The sequence below is a fragment of the Drosophila takahashii genome, chromosome 3R (genome assembly GCF_030179915.1).
Source record: "Drosophila takahashii strain IR98-3 E-12201 chromosome 3R, DtakHiC1v2, whole genome shotgun sequence".
Lineage (NCBI taxonomy): Eukaryota > Metazoa > Arthropoda > Insecta > Diptera > Drosophilidae > Drosophila > Drosophila takahashii.
This window is the reverse complement of record NC_091681.1, coordinates 13,815,608-13,836,275: the sequence shown is the minus strand read 5'-3', so window position 1 is coordinate 13,836,275 and position 20,668 is coordinate 13,815,608. Positions and strand designations below refer to the sequence as shown.

The window sequence follows — 20,668 nt, the reverse complement described above, 5'->3', positions numbered from 1 at the left end:
TGAGTTTGATTCGGGTTCAAGTTCGAGTGGCCAAGAATAAATGCCCTTAATTTCGCTCGTCGGGGGAAAGTTTGTGCCCAGTTTTGGGATAAGCCATATGCTCAAAGGGAAATCAAGGAAAATCCTCAATAAAAATTACCAATATTTACTTTACAAAATGACAGACTCTCCCCTGACCCCGACTGCCGACTACCGACGACCAACCGAGCGACCGACCGCCTATCCTGGCAAATCCCTTATCAACTTTGCTACTTAATAAAATATGAGTGCCAAAGTGGAGGAGGACAGGGCAAACACGAAATATCCAAGGACGTGCCACTAATGGCGGGCCCGAGCTCAAGTGCTCGAAGGAGGAAAGACGAAGGAACGAGGAACGGGAACGCAAAGGGAGAACGCCCGCCAGAAAAGGGATAAAGAAATAAATAGAAAATGCAAATAGAAGGCAATACATTTGCCAGACTCCTCGGAGAGATACTAAGAGATACGGGGGCCGGGTCGCTGCTGTTTGCCATGTCCTTTCGATGAGGTTCGCCTTGTAAAAATGACATTTCCATCGTGGAAACAACCTCCCGGCCAGCCTTTCAGTCCTCATCTCTCAAGGACATCATGCGTCGCACATAAACTGTTGATTTTTATCGAGGTTCGTGACACGACCATGGGCAAAGCTTCCTGCCAGATACAACTGCACTTGAAAAAAGAAATGCATGAAGTCTACAACACAAATTTTTTCACATACTGAAAGATATTTATATTATAATAATTAAAATAATTATTTCTTAGGTTAATAAAAATAATAATAATTCCTTATATCAAAAACATAAATTGGGAAATATTAACTTTTAGTCTGGAACACAAAGGAAAATCTTTTGCTCTGTATACTTTTTTCCTGCTCAGGTCGCAGGTGTCGCATCTGCCTACCTCCCGTGTTTTCCCCATTGGCGGAGTCTCTCCATCAGGATTTCCTTTGACACATGTCAAACTCTGACCATTTGCAGACCCACAAGGTCGCCGAGGAGAGCTATTTTTTGTGTGGCTTGGCATTAGTGTCGAAATTATGGCTCTTATATGGCCTTCCCAGCTCGCAGTTGCCAATAGTTTTATGTTCTCCATGGGTCGGTCTCCCCTCGCCCTCCTCCCTTCTCGGAAAAGCCATTTTCCACGCTTTGTGTGCGTGTGCAATTTACGACTAAATACAATTTGAACGCCTTGTTCCCCACTCCTCCCACCACCACCCCCTTTGGATCGTTGCGGTGACTTTGTTGCTGGGTTATTATATGCTTTGGCTAATGTTTATGTATGTTATCCCAGGAGGCGAACATGCAGGGGAAGTAGTTTTCCAGCAGCTGGTTGCAGCTGGGGAAAATGCGAAGAGGGATTTTATGTAAGAGTTCCCCTTGCTCGGGAAAATGTATTACACTTTGTTAAACAATTAAAAAGGGAAAATGTGCAGGAATATCAAAGTGCTGACAAAACCTTTTCCTTTCCTTTATTTTCTCATACTCAAAATAATACCTAAAATGAAACATAATTTAATAATTCTATTCACATTTTCTCTTTCCAGGTAAGTGACGACGTGCTTTCGCTCGCTTTTAACCACAACCAAGTAAGAGTTTTTTCGTTTATTATCATTTATTTAACGGGTGGCGGGTCCCCAATTACAATGCATCAAAACTCACACCTCAAATACAGTGGCTTGCAGCCGGTTTGTCCGTATGTCCGTTTGTCCGTATGTCCGTTTGTCCGTACGTCCGTTTGTCCGTATTTGTGTGCCTGGTTTAGCTTCATAAATCAATCAGATCGGAGCGGAGCAGACCAGAGTGAGTGTCCCCAGGAATCGACTGGGAATATGGGCCGTATACTATACCATAGCCTACTATAGCAGCACGGCGATTGACGGCACGAGATTTGCAGCATTTCCGGCGCATGACGCAAAGCAGTTAATTTGTCAAATGTCTGCACTTTATCACCCATATCTGTCCCGCTGTCTCCGGCGCAATCCCACTGGCCAGGGGCCTCCGTGAAAACGCATTACGCACTCAGACATTTTCGGGCGCTTCGCACATATATACTCTATACCCTTGCATGCGGCGTAGTAGTCGTAGTATTCGTATCTCTGTGAAATGTTGAGCCAAAGTGCAATCAGTGCAGTGGCGCATTTCCCACCGGAGAGAACCGGACAGACGATGAAAATATCAGACCCTCCTGAACGAAACTCGAACCCGTATCCGAGAACCCAAACCCAAACTCAAACCCAGAACCATACCCTAACCCATAGCCCCCGTACACCGGGACTGCTACTACTGCTATGTGGCAATCCTCTGCATTGTCGGCTGGCCTCCGGGGGGAAAACTGTTAGAAAAACTCAGTCTCTCTCCCTCTCGCGCTGGCAAAGCAATTTAAAGTTGCATCCATAACATCACAAACAGCAGAGACAACAACATTCGGCCAGGACATTGGCCTGGGGAAATTTCACTGGCTAATGTCATCCCCGGCCCCCCAAACGGCAGCCTGTTCCCAAATGTCCTTTCGCAGTCAACAGGCCGTCAGAGTCAGACTTGGACTTGGGACCAGGATCGTCGGCATGGAAGTTGCCGGCATGCACTCAGAAAGAAACAAACCAAGTTTAAACAAGGGTTAAACATTTCTAGGATTTTTTAATATATTTTAATTTATTTTAATTAAAACGATAAAAAAAATACAAAAATGTTCGTCTCACTTTTTTGTCTTATGTCTATTTGTATACTGTGCGTGTCGTCAGATTGTCAACAGAGCACTAGCAGAGCTCTGGAAAAAAGAGTAATCTAAATAAAGCTTGAAAATTATCGATATTTTCGATATTTTGATAATATTTGATAATATCGATGATTAAAAACTCAAATTAAATATTGAGAAATAGCAAACTGGCGATATTTTTCAAGATCTAAATCTAAACGCATCATTTAAATAAATTTTCTTTAAAATGAATTTATCTGATGGCGATTATTTTTTCAAGTGTTGGATAAACCAGAGTCCGAGAATCGTTGACCGAATTCGTAATTAGAAAAGTGCTTGCTTGATAACTCACTTTTCGCTTTCTGTATTGACCGGCACCCTTGCCGGGATGAACACGAGGTGTTCCCGACAGGACTTTTCCCATTCCCATTCCCCTTCCCCCGTGTGGCCATTTAATAGCTTTCGAAATCAGTCATTAGCCAAGTGCAGGCGAGGGTGAAGAATACGCAACAAGCTGCAATGAAATTAACACATAAATTCTATTAGCCCGGTTACACTAATTGGCCTGCTAATTGGCCAGTGAATTACTGGCTGTGAATCCCCTTCTTCACTTCTTCTTCTTTCGCCTAGATAAACTCCACTCAGTTGCATTTCAGCTTTTGGCTTGCTACCAAAATACAAACTAAATGTAAATAAAAAATGTCATCAAAATGTCATTACGTGGGTGGCTCACAACATATGCCCTACGATTTATTTTTTTCTATTTATTTTTTTTGGGCTTTGTGACAACAGTTTAGGCCACCGACTTTCCAATTTAAACAGAAATTCCCATTTCTCATTGTTGGCAGCAATAATAAAAGGGCATTTGCAACCCGTCGCTCCCCCGAGTTATTATGCAAATGAATGGTCGGCAAGGACTAACCCATATAGAGTCTAAAAAATTACCATTTTATGCAACAGCCTGCACATAATTTGGCACCAGAAAAAAAGGGGAAAATTAACCCTATACTAGAACGAACAATGTATGTAGCTGCCTTAATGATTTTTTGTTTAATAAAAAAAGGGCATTAAATAAGTTAAAAACTTACATTGATTAAATCATTTCATCAAGCATTTTACATTATTTGTTTTTATACTTTTTATATTTCTTTCAAGTTTTTTAGTGCACTATTTTAATTTTTCCCATCCCTTAGTTAAATTTAAAGTAGAGTTTAAAGCTTAAGTCTTATGGGAAATCAGCGTTTAAAGCTTTCTATAAACTTAACAGGCGGACCCTTTTCCGTTTTCTCATCCCTTTGTTAAACTTAAAGTAGCGTTTAAACCTTAAGTCGTATGGAAAATTAAAGTTTTAAGCTACCTATAATTTTAACAGGCGGACGAGAAAACGGCCCTCCGAGGGTTAAGTTAAAGCCTAGACCGACAGTGAAAATCAACGCCTAAACAAAGGGTTTAAAAAGTGGGGTAAATGAGGCTGCTGGAACCACAGCCCGAGCCACCGGATCAGGTCTTTGGCCCTATGTCCCATGTTGTATGCATTTTTGGTCAGTGTGGTGGGCATTTTGTCAACGGAACAGCAGCAGCAGCGACAATGATAGCCATGCAAAACATGGTCGGAGGTTGGATGGGCAGGAATAGTGGATGTTGGGCGGTGCCTGGTGCACGGAATGCCGTCACAACAACAACGTCGACATCAACAACAACAGCAATTGTGGCATCCTCTAATGACAACCACACGTCATCAGCGATGTTCCCTTTTGCCTGCGTTTAGCCAAACAACAACGTCATCGCTGTCATTGTTGTGAACGCCCCTTCCGACACGCCCACACGTAGAGTCCTGCGTCCTATGTATATAAATCTCTTTGTATACAGTTGCGGTCAGCATAATATAACACCGACAGGCTAAGTCAAAGATGACGTAACAAGAGAGTCGCAAGAGTTAGGGAACTAAAGAATAGATACATTATATATAAATCTAACAAAATCAAAATTTCAATGGAAACTACGAACTTTTAAATAAATTACTAGTCTGATATTTAGTTTTCATACACTTAAAGCAAATAAACTTGTTTGAAGATTTAGATTTCACGATTTTCCGCTAGCAATGCATCCTTTGTTCTCATATTCTGAACCCGATTGTATTGGCGGGACATGTATCATTGGGATGCAAATTTTTTTGGCGCTGGCAGCCGCAGAAGCATGATGGTCGTCATCATCAACATCAACAGGAGAAGCCAAGGACTCCATGTTGTTGACTCATTTGCATTATCGCATCTAATCATTGTCGTCATCAACAACAATGCTGCTCGTTAGTCTTGTCCAGCCGAAATGATGGGAGGGTTGCCTCAAGGGGTGTTTTATATTTAGGGAAATTTCGAAACCAATTTCAGTTGCAGCATTAAACTTTACTGTACCATTTAGTTTGGTTTTCGTTTTTCGATTTTGGCAAGCAAATAAAAAAATAACGAAAACAAACTATTTGGTAATGTAAATTGTTGCAATGGCAAACGATGCGAATTGCAATTAAAACGCATTTGCAATTTGTTGCAATTGCAGCATTTGGCAGTTTCGAATTTAGAGTGCAATTCCCGTTGCAGTTGCAGTTGCACTTGCAATTTGTGTAATTTGTCACTGCATTTAATTTGCTACTCTATTGCATTTTTGCACCAGGGGGCAAATGAGGGTCTGAAATAGAAGGCTAGACGGTTTTATTTTCGTTTTGCAATGGCACTTAATTGTAGCATACTTTTTTGGATCGGCAAACATAGTTTCATACGAAAAAAAACATAGATTCTTTCCATTACAAGTTGAAATATTTCTACAACATTTTTCCCCTGGCGTTTCCCATTATATTTTTGAATAATAGGCTTTGTGAAGATTTTAATGGAGCCTCACTCTAATTTCCATTCTAATTTGTTTAGTAATTCACATAAATGTTTAATACTATTATTTCCCTCCAGTTCTTGTATCTGCATTATAAGTCCTCTCATGATCTCTGCTTATTCCTTAGATATTCACAACTATAAACTCAAGTTAAATTGCTTTTGATACACACACATGAGACATTTTCATCGCATCAAAGTTTGTTCTACGGTTTTTCTTATTGCCTCAACTAATTTGCATGCAGAAGCAATGGGAAAATATTTATGCACAATTAATTCAAGTAAAAGGAGGAAATAAATTCAGCATACACTCTGCCCATTTGGCTAGGCTATGGAGAAAAATGCAAATGACATTAAAGCCGAGTTCGTATTCGTATTCGTATGTGTGTGGATAATGGGTAACGCAGTAGTTGACCCACATTCGCCATCTCATTCTCCCTCTTTATAGCCCTCTCTTTCCCTTTTTTTCCCAGTCTGTGTGCCAGTTTTTAATTTTTCTTGACTTTTTCGTTGCTCTTGATTTGCGGCGAATTTTTCTGCGCGCGATTTCACTTGACTCTCCCTTTGTTTTACCCTTTCTTCCACTTTATTTCTGGGCTTAATGTGCATTAAGCATGTGTTTGCCTTTCCATGCTTGTGTGTGTATGTGTCTTGTGTTCCCTAATTAAGTGGCATTATGTGCTCTTTTTGTGCCTTCCGTTTCCGGTATTTTATGCTGGTCACAGGTTTTTCCTTTCACAACAAATTTTATGCCAGCCAGCGGTTTTCTCCTTAAATTGTTCTCACTTTTTGGTGGAGTTTAACGAGTTAATTGGGTCTCACTTATTTGCGAAAAATCTTTCTTACTTTTAAGTGACATAATATTGTTAAATCATTATTAAAATCATAAATAAAGATTAATAGAGAAATCTAATCGATTGCCATAATAGTTTTGAAGGAAAGTGTGTTAAAGAGTTGCTGATTTTGCCTTGGACTAATTTAAAGCAAAATAGTTTCTAGTAAATCATGTATCATTTTATATTTTGGCATTATTTCGAATAGTTTTTCATTTGTACTTGCCATTTAGAAATATGGCATTATTAAAATGAAATTTATAGCCCGCCCACACATGTTGATGTGGGCCTTGGGATAGCCATTTAGTGTCCTTTGGCAACTTGTCCAAAACTCCCACAATTTTTAACATTTTCAGCATTCAAACGCCCGAATAACCCGCAGACCATCTAAAAAGTTTACAAAGTTCATTAACAATAAAGCACATTTTTGCCGCATCGAACAGCGACTAATGCAATCAATTTCATTGCAACTAATTAAATATTTAATATGAATTTTGCCAAACACGCGGAAAAAAGTGCTCGCTAATGTAAATGTAATTTGATTGTATTCACAAACACCGCCGCAACAACAATCTGTTGTAAATTAAATGCTGCATTTTGAGGGGCGGAGTATTGGTTTAGGGCGTGGCATTCAGCGAGTGTTAATAAACCCGATAAAGGGATCTTCCCTGTTTAATTTTTTTATTTGTTTGAAATGTCATTTTAAATGTTGGAAAAATATGTCAGCGATAAGAGAAACAATTTACATTTAGTGTCAAGATATGGATATCGTTTTTATTTTGCCAACATTAAAGAGTGGAAGATTTAAAAATCGTTGGTGATGCTGAAATACCGTTAGTATAAAAATGTTTAAGAAAAAAGAAAACAGTTAGGAACTCAGTTTTTAGTATTTTAACTTCATAATAATGAACTTTAAAGCCACAATGACAAATTATCACGCCTTGCTCCAATTATACTATTCCCATTTTCTACAATTATTTTTCTTGTCGGTTGTTACGCACAATTTTCTTGGCTATGAAGCGTGAAACATGAAAAGTTAAAGCTCAACGTCCAGAAATAATAAGTTTAATTTACTCTTTCTGCTCTTCTCTTATTTTTTTTTAATTTTCCATGTTTACTTTTCAGTTTTTCCTAACACGAAACATCAGCGAACCGAAACATTAAGAAAATTGTTTGCTCAAGTGTTGCAGATAAACTTTCATTTGAAAGCAGGAAATTGGTTTTATGAAATTTCATTTCATGCTGACTCATAAGTAAAGGATTTTAATATTAATAATTTGTAACCGAAAATCAAAGGCCAAACGTGCGTTAAACAGTTTGAGATACGCGTATGTACATTTATGTGAGCCCCTGCATATATATTTTGACAGACATGGCAATCAAAACTTGTGTCTGGCCAAAGTTTAATGGCCAGCAAAATATGTTTTGGCCAGCAACAAATTGTGGAAATGCTGCAGCACTCAACGCCATATCTCTGTGCATATGCTGATAATAGTGTTAATTATGCGCCTGTCAATATGCCAAACGATTTTAGCCTGAAATATGCTGGCCTCTGCTGTTTCGTTTTTGTTCTGGCTTTTGGTTCTGGGAATCAGTGTAAGCCGAACTAAATCTGAGTGAGCGAACCACCGGGCAAACTAATTGAAGTTTGCATTTAGCACAGTGACAAAACATTTGCACAAATCCGAAAACAATTCCGGTTTCCCTCCCCCGCTCTGCAAAAGCCATTCCACAAGTTATCGCAGCTGTTCTGCCTCCGGCCAGGTCAGATTAGAATATGAAAACCCAACCAGACATCGGGAGGACGGGCTTTCAGATTCCGAAATAGCAACACAATTTTCAATTTTAATTAAAGTTCAAACTTTGCCAATTATCTGGGGAGTACGGCGGGAGAACGAGGAAGGTCCCGTGATCCCAAATTAAGCGCATCATAATTTGCATACGATTATTGTGGGGTTACAATAGGGCGTTCGGTGATGCCATGACTGATAAATCAATTTGTCCCAGCTCAAGTTTTATTTGTAATCGAATGGTTTGCGCTGGAATTAGTTGGCAAATTTGTGTGCATTTGATGGTAATCGGTTCTTCCCGACTGATTTTCAATGATTATTATTGATATCGATTTATATTATTTTAAATAAATACATAGTTAAATATGCAAACCATAAGTCTCTTATTAATTAGAATTTTTCCTTTCTCTCTCTTTCTAGGTAAGTCTTACCAATACCACTACCAATCCCCTTGACACTGTTCTGCAAAATGTTGTAAGTACCCAGAGTTGCATTCGACACATATAAAATACCATTTCTCGTTTCGGTTGATAAATGAAAAATGTAACAGGCTTTTGCAGCTTGTGTGGGACAAATAAAAAATAAAATGGTTAAAGCCCGAAATGCCGCAGATCCATAAAATGCCCGTTACAATCTGTTAGAACCTGGTAGGGTTGCCACCCCCACTCATACGACCGGCTTTCCGAATCAACATGGAAATGCCATCATAGGCCAATGCATGGCATTTAATGCGAATGCGAAAGTAAAAATAAATATAACGAAAAAGAAACTACTTCGGACCGACCCCAACATGCAACATTTCGAAACATTTTTCAAGTTCCCAACAAGAGGAGCGGCCACAGCCCAAATGGATTGTGCAAACTCCGTGTACATTGTGCACATTTCTATATGTATAGATTTTTTACAAATTAAACAGTAGTCGCAGTCCGGTTTTAGTTGTTTTCCTCAGTTATTTTTCGTTTTTTTGTGGCTCGGCTGCGTGTTGCGGTCTCATAAAAATTTCAGCTAAAAACTCTGAAGCTCTCCGATTTCTGTTATGGCAGCCATTTTGGATTAGCCAGTGGTGTGTTGTGCGAGTGTGTTAGGGAGGATGTGAGTGTATAAGTGTGGGGCAATAAAAGGAAATCAAAGTTTATGACATTCACTGGGCATTCACACTTGTGTGGGTATGTGGGTCCAAAGTTGGAAGTGGATAAGGCGGCAAAGACCTTTAGCTTTATCGATGTCTGCGAATAGAAACCGTAATCGCTGGGGAATAAATGTTGTTTAGGATCTTGAAAATGGAATATCTTGTGTTAAGGGTTAGCCGACTTTGTGCATTATTATGTTTAGTTTTTTAATGTTTAATTCTGGTGATTAACATTTCTGAGAAACTCTAAATATTCTTAAAGTCCCACTTTATGCTCTCTATCATTTTCCCCTCATTACCCAAGCAATCAAATCCAACAAATTGTTGACAAAATTCCACTGAAGTAAATAAATAAAAACGCCTGGGGTCATTAAAGCAAACGCACGCACACCTAACTCAAACGCACCACCCACAAAAACCACCCACTGGAGGAGCAACCACCAAATCAACGCAAATTACAATAACTAAATGCTTTTGCCTACACCAGCAAACCAAAAAAAAAAAAAATCGAGAAAAAATATATGTATGTTTGTATGAACAGGAGTTGGTCTGGGCACTAAATAAATAAACTGTTAAAATATGCAATACACTGAGAGAATAAAAAAGGAGGGCCAAAGTGTGAAGGAAATTTCCATAAATCACATTTTACCGAAGGCAACTTTTCGCGTGACAAAATCAACTAATGTGGTTAATAAAACTAAAGCAAAGAAATAAAAAAAGGAAAACAGAAACCTACCTGCTAACTGAGGCGCCAAGAAACGCCTGCAGATGGCTTGGGGGCGGGGCAACGGGGAAGAGAGGGCGTGACAAAAGTTTATAGCAAAGTTAAACTGAACTTAAGGAACAAACGATGGAAAAGCCTGAGCTTGGAGGCAAGAAAATGTTGTCGGGTGGTGGAAAATAACCCCCCATTGCCTCATGCCCATGTAAATCACTTTCAGCGAAAACTTTTCCCACCAAACGTTGCTCGAAATTTATGCAAATGTTGTTGATGTTGCTACTGTTATTGCTCTTGTTGTTGTTTTAGTTGTTGTTGTTCTCTCACCCGCAGCAACGCCACCTGGCGTTGGCAATTGTCGTTGACATTTTCACCTGCTTTTCCTTGGGTGTGATAAAAAAAAAGCGAGCTAAACTTTCTGTCCCAAAAAATAAACGAAATGAGAAGGATAATAAATTCTTAAATTGTTTTTAAATACATGCCAACACTTGGAAAATGGGAATTAAAGGGTGCCAATAAGAATATGTCAGTCTATTTCCGTTTGATTGACACTTTTCCAGCGGGCTTTATGAGCAATAGTTTTCATGTTGATTTATGTTCGATACTTTTCTGGTGGCGAGGCAGCCTGTTTAGTTAGTAAACCTCGGAAATGTTGGCCCGATAACGTGACAGAAAATCAATGAATATTGAAATGCGTTCATTTTTGGTTTTTATGAGTGGCCCGAAACGAAATGGGGAACGAAATTAGGGGAGTTGGTGTTGAAGTTGCCTGCGATTAGGAAATGAAATGGGGGCAAAAATAACCAATAATTCATTAGGTGTCTGTCACTGAATGATCAAACACACCTGCACACTCGACCAAATGAGGGGATGAAAAAGGCCGAGCACATGGATAGTTGTGGGAGAAATCGATTTGCCATCGTTGGTGCACTAGGAAAATAATTGAATAAAATTATAAGCACATGATGATTCGCTGGCAAATACATCATATATGTTTAGAAATATTCTAGGTCATCCTTGTCTACTTCTTCAATATGTAAATTCTATTTTCCTCTTAAGGTTCTGCTATGTAAATTGAAACTATTATAGAAGTGCCTTAAAGCAGCGTTTGAAAAGCTACGCTACTCTCGTAGTATTTTGTTTTGCTATTGCTATCGCTCTCTTTTTGACTAGAGCCGTAGCAGAGCCATAGCAAAATAACGAGAAAGTTTGTGCTCTGCTCTGCTCGTAGTTTTGTAGCTTCAGAAACTGTAGCAATAGCGGTAGCAGAAAATCCAGTCCTGTGCTCTGTGTAGCAGTAACGGTAGCAAAAAATTGATAGCGAGATGAGAGCAGAGCACTTGCTTTTTTTTCATGTGCTACGGCTCTCGCTTGTGTTAGTTTTCTTATTTTCTGCACCTTTCTTATGCAGCGTTTTCTTTTTAATTGTCGCTTTGCCAGAATGAGAAAGAAAATATTTTCTGTCAGAATAAAGTGGTTTAAAATAATAAAATAAATAATAGTATTTTATTCAAAAACTAAAAATCAATAAAAAACGAATATTATATATAATATAATATAATATATTGATTTTTAGTTTTTGAATAAAATACTATTATTTATTTTATTATTTTAAACCACTTTATTCTGACAGAAGCAAGCGAGAGTCGTAGCACATGAAAAAAAAGCAAGTGCTCTGCTCTCATCTCGCTATCAATTTTTTGCTACCGTTACTGCTACACAGAGCACAGGACTGGATTTTCTGCTACCGCTATTGCTACAGTTTCTGAAGCTACAAAACTACGAGCAGAGCAGAGCACAAACTTTCTCGTTATTTTGCTATGGCTCTGCTACGGCTCTCGTCAAAAAGAGAGCGATAGCAATAGCATAGCAATATTTGTATTCATCTCGCTACTACGGAGTAGTAATTGCAAACACTGCCTTAAAGTCCTTCGTAGACCAACACAAACTTTTATCTAATAGCATTTTATGCTTCACTCACCCACAGTAGTTGGGTTTAGTTTTCTTTTTCTGAGAAAAGGACAGGCAGAGAGGGAGAGAAAGAGACGGGGCAGGGACACAGCCATTGTCCCACCACATATGGCAGCTTAATTTCATTTAGCTGTGACCTCCTCCTCCTCGTCTCCTTCGGGCCATTCTCATGAATTTTTCTCATGGTCTTCGTACGCTTTTCTAAATGCGAAATTCCCCGCCTATAGACGACAACACGCCCACAAAATGGCATTCAAAAGGCGGCAGTGGCGGGGCAGAAAAGGGAGCAATGCAACTGCCAGCTCACTCATTATGTCCTAGACAGGGCTGGAATCCTAAAGAGCGCTAGGCCACACATTAAAAATGTATGGTGGTGTGCCAGGGGTGCAGGGAAAGTGCACCGAAAAAATAGAAAATATTTTTGGAAAGTATAGATAGTGATATTTCTTATCAATTTAAAATTAATTTAAAATTAAATTAAACAAATTATTTAGATTAAATTAAGTTGGCCTCTATAAAGCATTTAAATATATGATTTAGTTTTAGGTAGTTAACCAGCTTAAGTTTTTAGAAGTTGTTATACATTTTGGAATATTTTTACACAACACGAAGTTCTATTTCAATACTATAGGATTTCTTAAAAGAAATCTTAAAGTTTTCATCGCTCTGTGATGCGAATGCGAGTGCTAGCAAAACGTTGCCTACTTTTGTGGCCGTCGTCTAGTTCAAACACACGGAAAAACGAGAGGGCCTGAAGAAAGATGGGTGAAGAGGAGGAGAGGGTCAAGACAGGAAATGCTGCTCCCTCCTTCGTCATGATCACAACGTGTGTGTGTGTGTGAGAGTGTGTTTGTCTTTTGTTTGCTTTTTGCCGTTGAAAATCAGGCTATCGATTTTCGTCCCCACAGCGAAGCAGCCAGAATGATGGGAGGGGGAAGGGGAGGGGTAGGGCGTTGGCAGCGAGGGGGCGTGGCCCGTGTTACTTGCGCTTTTTCCGCATGCTTTCTGTTTACTTTTTCCACCGGAGGAGGACACACCGCAACCTTAATGCGGAACTTTAAGCAGATTTCCACCGGCCACTGGGAAAGTAAAGTGGCCACCGAAATGGAAATTCAATTTGAAAATGCTGCAGACGGGCGGTCAATCAAAGAGTTTGACAGTTTGCACTGTACGTGGTGTGGGTTATTTAATTTGCAAATAGAAACTAATTTACCGGCAATTAGCAGCAGGCAGCAACACCGAAGGCCAAAGCAAACAAGGACGAACAGGAGCAGACAGCAGGTCCTGTGTGTATCCCTCTCACACTCTCTCCACTCGCCATCCAAATAACAACCATTGTTGGTTTGCTTAGCAATTAATGATTTTCAGTTAATTTGAGGGGCAAGTCGAGCATGAAATTGATTTTAAGACGCTGAGCACGTAGCAATCATAACCCAAAAAATATGGCCTCCCTTCCTATTAAGCAAAAGGAGTGGCAGCAGCGTTGGCCAAGTGGGGGCATTCCTGTCAATTAATAGCAAGTTTGTGGAGCCAAAAAGTAAGGAAGTATTGCCAAGCGATGAAGTGTTGATGCCAGAGAAGTCACGTATTCGGGAAGTGAGCAAATGAAACGAGAACGAGGCCAATCGGAGTGGTTTTCAGTTGAATCAAAAGGAAATAAACGTAGTGTAATATGACAGGGGAAAGGCAATTAAAGCAGGAGGACTATCAAATGTATATTAAAGATAGTATTGAAACTAAATACATAGATCAAAATACGATATGAAATAGGGTAAATTCTACATTTTTTATATCAATAAAAAGTCGATATGATTAATGTTAACTTGATATTTCATAAAAATTATAAAAATCTTTTAAAGATTCCTTAAATTCCAACTTAAACTCGAGTAAAATCGATTTAAAAACACAGTGCCTAGAATTGCCAAATGAAAACAAAAATTTCCCAATTAATTGAAACTCAATAATTGAACTCTGAAATTATATTCAAGCCTCTCTGTCTCTGTGCTTGCCATTGTTCCACTTCTGGAACAGGCCAATTTATTGCCATCCCCCCTCCCCCATTCGCAAAACTCTATTTTTCGGTTGAAATGTTGTCAGCGCAATTTTCCTGGCCATCAGAAAGCAATTGTCAAACGGGACAATCGGACTGGAAAAGCCCGGGAAAATGCTCGAATTGTTGTTGTTGCTCGCGACGTTTGCATTGCAGGTGTCTGTCGCTCACAAATGCGGGGCTTCTCCGAATGCCAGATTTTAATTGAAATTACGTGCATTCATGTCCCAAAGCGCCCCGGCTTAATTCAATCAACCTGGGCTACGAGTGGGAGCTCCACTAAAACGAGAGGAAAAACCCTTCTTTAAAGGGCTGCTGCTTACATTTTGAAAAGCCCGAACGGGGCGTGAAAAAACCTAATTGACTTTCTAATAGTTGGGCAAATAGTTGTGTGCGCCCCCAAAGAATGCAACAAAGCTGGCCAGACAATCAAAGTTAGCTGCTAAAAGCCACCCACAACCACCCAAAAATGTTTGCCACACACAAGAATTTTCTTCTCGCTCGTTGGATTTTTTCCCTTCTATTTTTTTTTTTTTTGGTTTTGTTTGTTACGGCAAATAGTTTTAATGGGCGGCGGTTTTTCCGGCAAGAAGTCAAACTTTTCCACTCGCAAAAGCAAAAGACAATGGGGAAGAAAGGCGAAAGAACTCGCTTCAATTTGCAGCAATTTGTTATGAAATTCAAAGGGATCTGCATGGTTTTATTCCCTTGGCCATTTGCAAGGCAATTAAACTTGACGGCGGCAGCGTCGAAAGTTCCTCCACAAATTTACCCTTGGCCGCGCGCACCACGTTGCGTATGCGCAATGCTTGACCGGCGAGAAGTTGGTGAAATAAAAATTGCATAAATAAACACTTTGGCAGGGAACAAGTCGACTCGACTCGACTCCGACTCCCTTTACATTCCATGTAATTCCGTGATTGCGCATTTATGGCTTCATTTGCCTCAGATATTTTTATGTCTGATTCGTTGGGGGGTTTTGGTGGAAAAGAGGCTTCCCTTTGTGGTAATTTGCAGCGTCCTTTGAACGTCCTCACACCACCGCCCTTATCGAACATTTGTCCTGCGGCATTTGGCCATATTTTACTTTAAATGTGCTCCCCATGTAAATGAAGATTCCGCTCTTTATTCCAATCCATACATATATCAACATTGTATTTACCGCTGCACAAATTAAGGTCACATTTACCGAACATTCTCTCGCGATTTCCACTTCTCTGCGTCATCATTAAATAAAGAAAAGCCAAAGTGAACCGAGCGGCGGGGCAAACGTAAAAAGGAAATTGCGTAATTTCATTAATAAAATAACACTGCCGAGGAAATGGAGCGCATTTTGGTGGTGCTCAGTTGGTTGGTGGGTTCTTTAGTGGTTTGGATTTTACACAATCAGTTCGTTTGGGTTGGCAAATCTCCTACTTATGCATAGTAAATGTGGCCAAGAGTGCGACTTAACCTTAAGAGGGGATTTTAATGCTTTAAATCCTGGCGCGTTTTTAGCTGTTGAAAGGGGGAGTTTCAATAATAGCTATATTTTTTTTTTATAAACTTTAATGGCTTTCTTGACAAACTGGATGGCCAGAGTTATGCAATTCCCCTTCTATATTTTCCCAAAGTCCCCCGGCGAAGTTTGTCATCGATTTCTGAACTTTTCATTATTGAGTAAAGAAACATAAGTTGGCTTAACCTATTTTTCATTACTCCTTTCACGCCCCGATGTCCTTGAGTGGCTGAAATTTATGGGAGGAGCCGAACAAAAAAGTTAAGGAGCGGAAAACGGGGAAAAACTGGGAAATTCCTGCAAGGTTGCAGGGGAACAAAATAAAGAAAAGGCGGAAGGAATAAAGTTTCACAAAACTTATGAAATATATGGCAAAGTTGAGGCGTAAATAGAAACTACAATGTTGTCGGCTCCGCCTCCTTTTCCTCCTTTTCCCCACTCTTCTCCGTGGCTTTTCTTTTGTGGCTCACGTTTCACGTTGGGAATTGCGAGTAACGAGGAAAATTAAAAAGCAATATACAAACAGCAATCACGCACACAGCAGCACAAAAAGAATGCTGAAACTCAAATTAAAGAAAGTCAAACTGTGTGCACTGTTAAAAATGGTTCAAAGATACATTTATAAATTTATAATCTCACACATTTTTGTGGTTAGGATTATTAAAAAGAGGTTTATTTTTCCGATTTATCATTGAATGGTTTAGATCCAAAACTAGCTACCTTTTTTCTCTGTGTAGATGTGGGTGTGTCCCGAGCCTAAAAGTAGGCATCAAAAGCACACGCGTGCGGTCATTAAGTAATTCGCTTTAATGGTCAGCAAGCAAACCACCTCCCCCCTCACTTTCACCCCCCTTTATCTGCGCTTTTTCCCAGCACTTTCCCCACCCACTCGAGACTAGTGGGTGGTGGCCTAATGAGCCACACAACGCGAACAGAACACGCCGAATGTGCGCTAATGTTTGTTTGTGGCATTAATTTTGTTTACAAGTCGTTTTGTGCAAGAGGACCCACAAGGGTCAGCCACCCATTTTTCGCCGCCCCCCCAAACTGTCACTGCCCGTTCTTTTATTAGCGAAGGGGTTTGTGCCCCCCTAATTCTTGTTCCCCAGCCAAGCTAAGCTGCTCCTCCATCATTCATATTCAATTTGCGTTCTGTTTTTATTGCGCCTTAGCACAGACTACAAATATTTGAGTTGCACTCATTCAGCTCGGCTATGCAGATGGGGAATAGAGGAAAATAAAAGGGGGTTGGGTTGGGAAATGGACACTTCCTCGAGGAGTACACTTAATTGATTGCTTTTCAGCTCGGGCCACCAGTACTGGGAAGGAGGAGGGTTGGCTGCGTAATTGATATTTAATTAAAGCGCAGCAGCTCAGCTGAAGTAGTTGCCAACTCATGAGTGTCCTGCAAAAAGGACGAGAGAGGAGGGAGGAGACATTGAGCGTGAGTAATGGCAGTCATCTCAAGTCAGCAGCTGGGGAAAGGCATCTAGTAAGAAGTTCAAGTTGAGCACAGGAAATTGGAAAAAATAGGAAATCAAATCAAGTGGCAAGTGGAGTTTCTAGATTTTTCAGCTTCAGTTGTTCAATTAAAGTAGGAAAAAGAATTCAATTTCTATAATATTTTTAAAGCAATCCCTTTTGTGATATAAAGATTAAACTATAAATTCTTGGGGCTAATTCGTTAACAAAATTCAAAACATTTCAGGCAACAATGTAAAAACTAATTCGAAATAATTTTACCTGAAACAAATCCACAATTGGGGAAATTCCTGTCACCGGCAACAACAAAAACTATGTCAAAGAAGGAAAAACCGAAACCAAAACTGAAACAAAAGCAGAAATAGAAATAGAAACAGAAAACACTCCAATTGCAGCAAATCAAGCCGAACAACTTTGTATATATGCCACTTGAAACTTTCCGGCTTTTCCGCTTTCCCGCAGACAAGGTGAGGTAGTAGGCAGTTAGCCAGGCAGTTTGGCCAGGTCCTCGAGCGCTTTGTTTGCCTTTCTGCTGTTGCTGGTTGCCACTGCTGCTGTTTTTCTGTTTTCCTGCTACCTTTCTTTTTGCCTTTTTTCCCGGCCATAATTATAAATCAACTAGCTGAGTGCGCCCCCACCTGCTGCTGCTGCTGCTGCTTACTCCCAACTAACTAATCCACTCAGGCAAAAGCCGAAGGCAACATTAAGAGCCGCCACCCTCAACTCCGCTAAACTCCTGCTCCCGCCCCTGGCGACCCACTTGCAACAAGTTGGGTGGGGCTGGTGGGCGGGCATATTGCCATAGTTAGTTGACTCACTTTCACTCGAAGGGCGTCACAGAACTGAAGCTGAAACAGAAACAGAGAGGTACACGGCAAGAAATGTTCAAGTCTTAGGGAAAACTTAAAAGAAAAGAATGCATTACTTAAGTATAATTTAGAATTTGTTACAATTTGTAATAAAATGTCAAATATATTAATAATAGGTGTATAAAAGTATGCAACAATATATTATTAGTCCCAAAGTTATATGAATTCATACAGATAGACGACTATCCTTTATTCACTGCATACTTTTAGACACTTATTCCTAATTAAAATAAATTGTTGCAAACTTTTAGACACCTTAATAATTAATTTGAAAATTCCAGCATTTTCTAAGGACTTTAATTAGCTTTTCCACATTATAAGGGATCTTAAAAATATTTTATTACATTTTAAAACTAATTTAATCTTGTTTTAGAACTTTCCGTTTAGAGTAAGGTACTTTCTCTCAGTGCACGGGATAGTGAGAGCAGTGGAAAGGCGACCCCAGTCCGGGCATTTCCCCTGTGTATGACATCAGCTATAATTTCCATTACGAGTCGAGCGCTGAAAATTGTACACCAGGGAGCTTATTAAGCACGCTTTCCCCTGCCCTCCTTGTAATGTGCAAATGAAATGAAATAAAAATGTCAGAGCGCAGGGTTCGGAATGCCAGGAAAAATGAAAAAAAAAAGAAATGAATTCTTAAAAGTAAGGGGGGTGGTGAAAAAAGGAGCCACACGACACCGGGAAACTTGGCCACCAGTATTTTCCATAATTTTTCCCTTCCCTTCTCTCACTTGTTGCCAATCTGCTCCTCGCCGCTGCTCTTGAACTACCAATCCTTGCCCCATAATTCCCATAATTCCCTTGTCCTGAGTAATGTTAGCCTTAGGACAATAACTCGAGTGTGTCATGTGCGGATCGTAAATTTGCCACTGACCCGGCCATTTGCATAAATCACAGGGTATTGCAGTGGGTAGTGCGAATGTAAACTTATAGGGCCATTAAAGTCGCATCCAAGAAAGCTTTTGGTTTCCATAAAGAACTTTTAGAATTCAATGAGAATTATATTGGGATATTATTTGAGGGATAATAAGGACATAATAATTACATCTTTCAATCCCTTGTTAAATCTATATTCGCATAGTAAATTTCTGGCATAAAATCGATCAACGTTTCATGTAAAGTTTTATTTCGAAGTATTTTTTCCAGTGCCAATGAAAAGGGGGAGCCTTAAGGGGCAGCACTTACGTCACTGGGCAACTAAATCAAAGCATTGCATACTTTACGGGCGTGAAATTACATAAGTTCTCCAACTCTCTTTGAGCTGCTCTGCTCGTCGTCTTCGTCCCTTCTCCAGTTACACTCACTTTCCCTTTGTTTTCAATTTCGTTTTAATAATCGTAAAGGGAAGAAGTTGGCAACCCGGAGGATGAGGATGAGGATGGGGACTTTGGGAGGCCATGGCAACCGATGGCTCAGATTTCAACGCTTATTTGGCTTCTGATTATTATTTCATGCCCGAGCTGCGAGTCCTGAGTACCCGACTTCCCGAATCATCCCGAATTCCGAATCCTGAGTGCTGTTCTCACGCATCACGCGCCCAAAAAGTATGCAGGCCATGATATTTGCTTTTTATCGCCTTCGCCACATTTCCCCATTTTCACATTTCGCGTGGAAACCTTGTCCCGGTTCGTGTTCCTCTTGGCTTGTTTTCCAAAAGTTTTGCGTGTTATTATTATTTTACTTTGCCGCCACGTTCCAGTTTTATTTGCCCTTTTTCGCTTCGTTTTTATATTTTCTGTTGCTCTCTCTGCCCTGCACCATTCATCAATAATTCACATTGATTTCTTTTTCCCACTTTTCCTGCCCTGCACTCGCCTTAATGTTAATGTTATCCCAGTTGACTCCCCCAGATTCGCTTTGTTTTCCCTTCAATATGCCTTGTAAACAATTGACAGGAGACTCCAACGATAGAGTACTGTCTTCAGGGGGAGGAGCAGGGGCTTCTCATTGAAGCCGTTATGCACATATCCTTATGCTCGTGCACGTCTAACAGGTGCGTCCGAGGGGACTGCAAATTTATGTCAAAGTACAGTCTGCAACTGACTTTCCTGGGGAATATTCCAAATTCCATTAATTCCAAGGGAAAAGGCATTAATTTCTACTCTTAATCAAAGGGAATGGAAAATGTGTGATAAGCAAAGGTGTACATGTAGGGGAGAGTGGGGGAATTTCGTCACAGGGGCAATTTCGTCACCAGCAATATCTCAGAATCCATAAGTCGTAAAAATATATAATTTTTTTGTTTTAGTCCTTCAAGACGGCCAGACACAACCAATGCATTTGTTTTGCACAGAAGGCCAAGATAATTAAGCTATAATATTAAATGTGTTTTAACAGCTCAAAAGCTACATTTAGTTCTCGACGAAATTTTTTCTGTATGCCACAATTCAAAAGCAATAAAATACACGATTTTTTATATAATACACAGTGCTATAATGTGCATTTCTGCGTTAGTGATTTTTAACTTCGCGCCTAATTTCGGAAGAAAAATAATTATATCTAGAAAAGTACGGTCTGGGGAAATTTCGCCACCCTACGCTAAGGGTAAATTCGCACCTATTTTAAATACATATTTTTATATTTGACGAGCTGGCTAACGAACAGACTACCAGCAGCAGCAACAAATATAGGACGTCAACAAAAATGGTACGCTTGATCTGTGTAGCATACTTACAGGCGTAAAGTTCCCTACATTTTTCAGGTGACGAAATTTCCCCAGTTGTGTGGTGATTTT

The 20,668-nt window shown here is 39.9% G+C and overlaps 1 protein-coding gene across 8 annotated transcripts in view; it reads left to right on the top strand.

The window, feature by feature from the left end:
* The window catches only part of pum (pumilio), a 192,476-nt gene that overhangs the window by 155,521 nt on the left and 16,287 nt on the right, over positions 1–20,668 (top strand). For 5 of the 8 annotated variants that reach the window (XM_070217616.1, XM_070217615.1, XM_017144773.3 and 2 more), the window contains one exon: positions 1,562–1,603. The exons of the other annotated variants lie outside the window; for them this stretch is intronic. In XM_070217616.1, the coding sequence (XP_070073717.1) occupies positions 1,562–1,603 (42 nt within the window). The remainder of the gene's footprint in view (positions 1–1,561; positions 1,604–20,668) is intronic. 8 annotated transcript variants of the gene reach the window in all.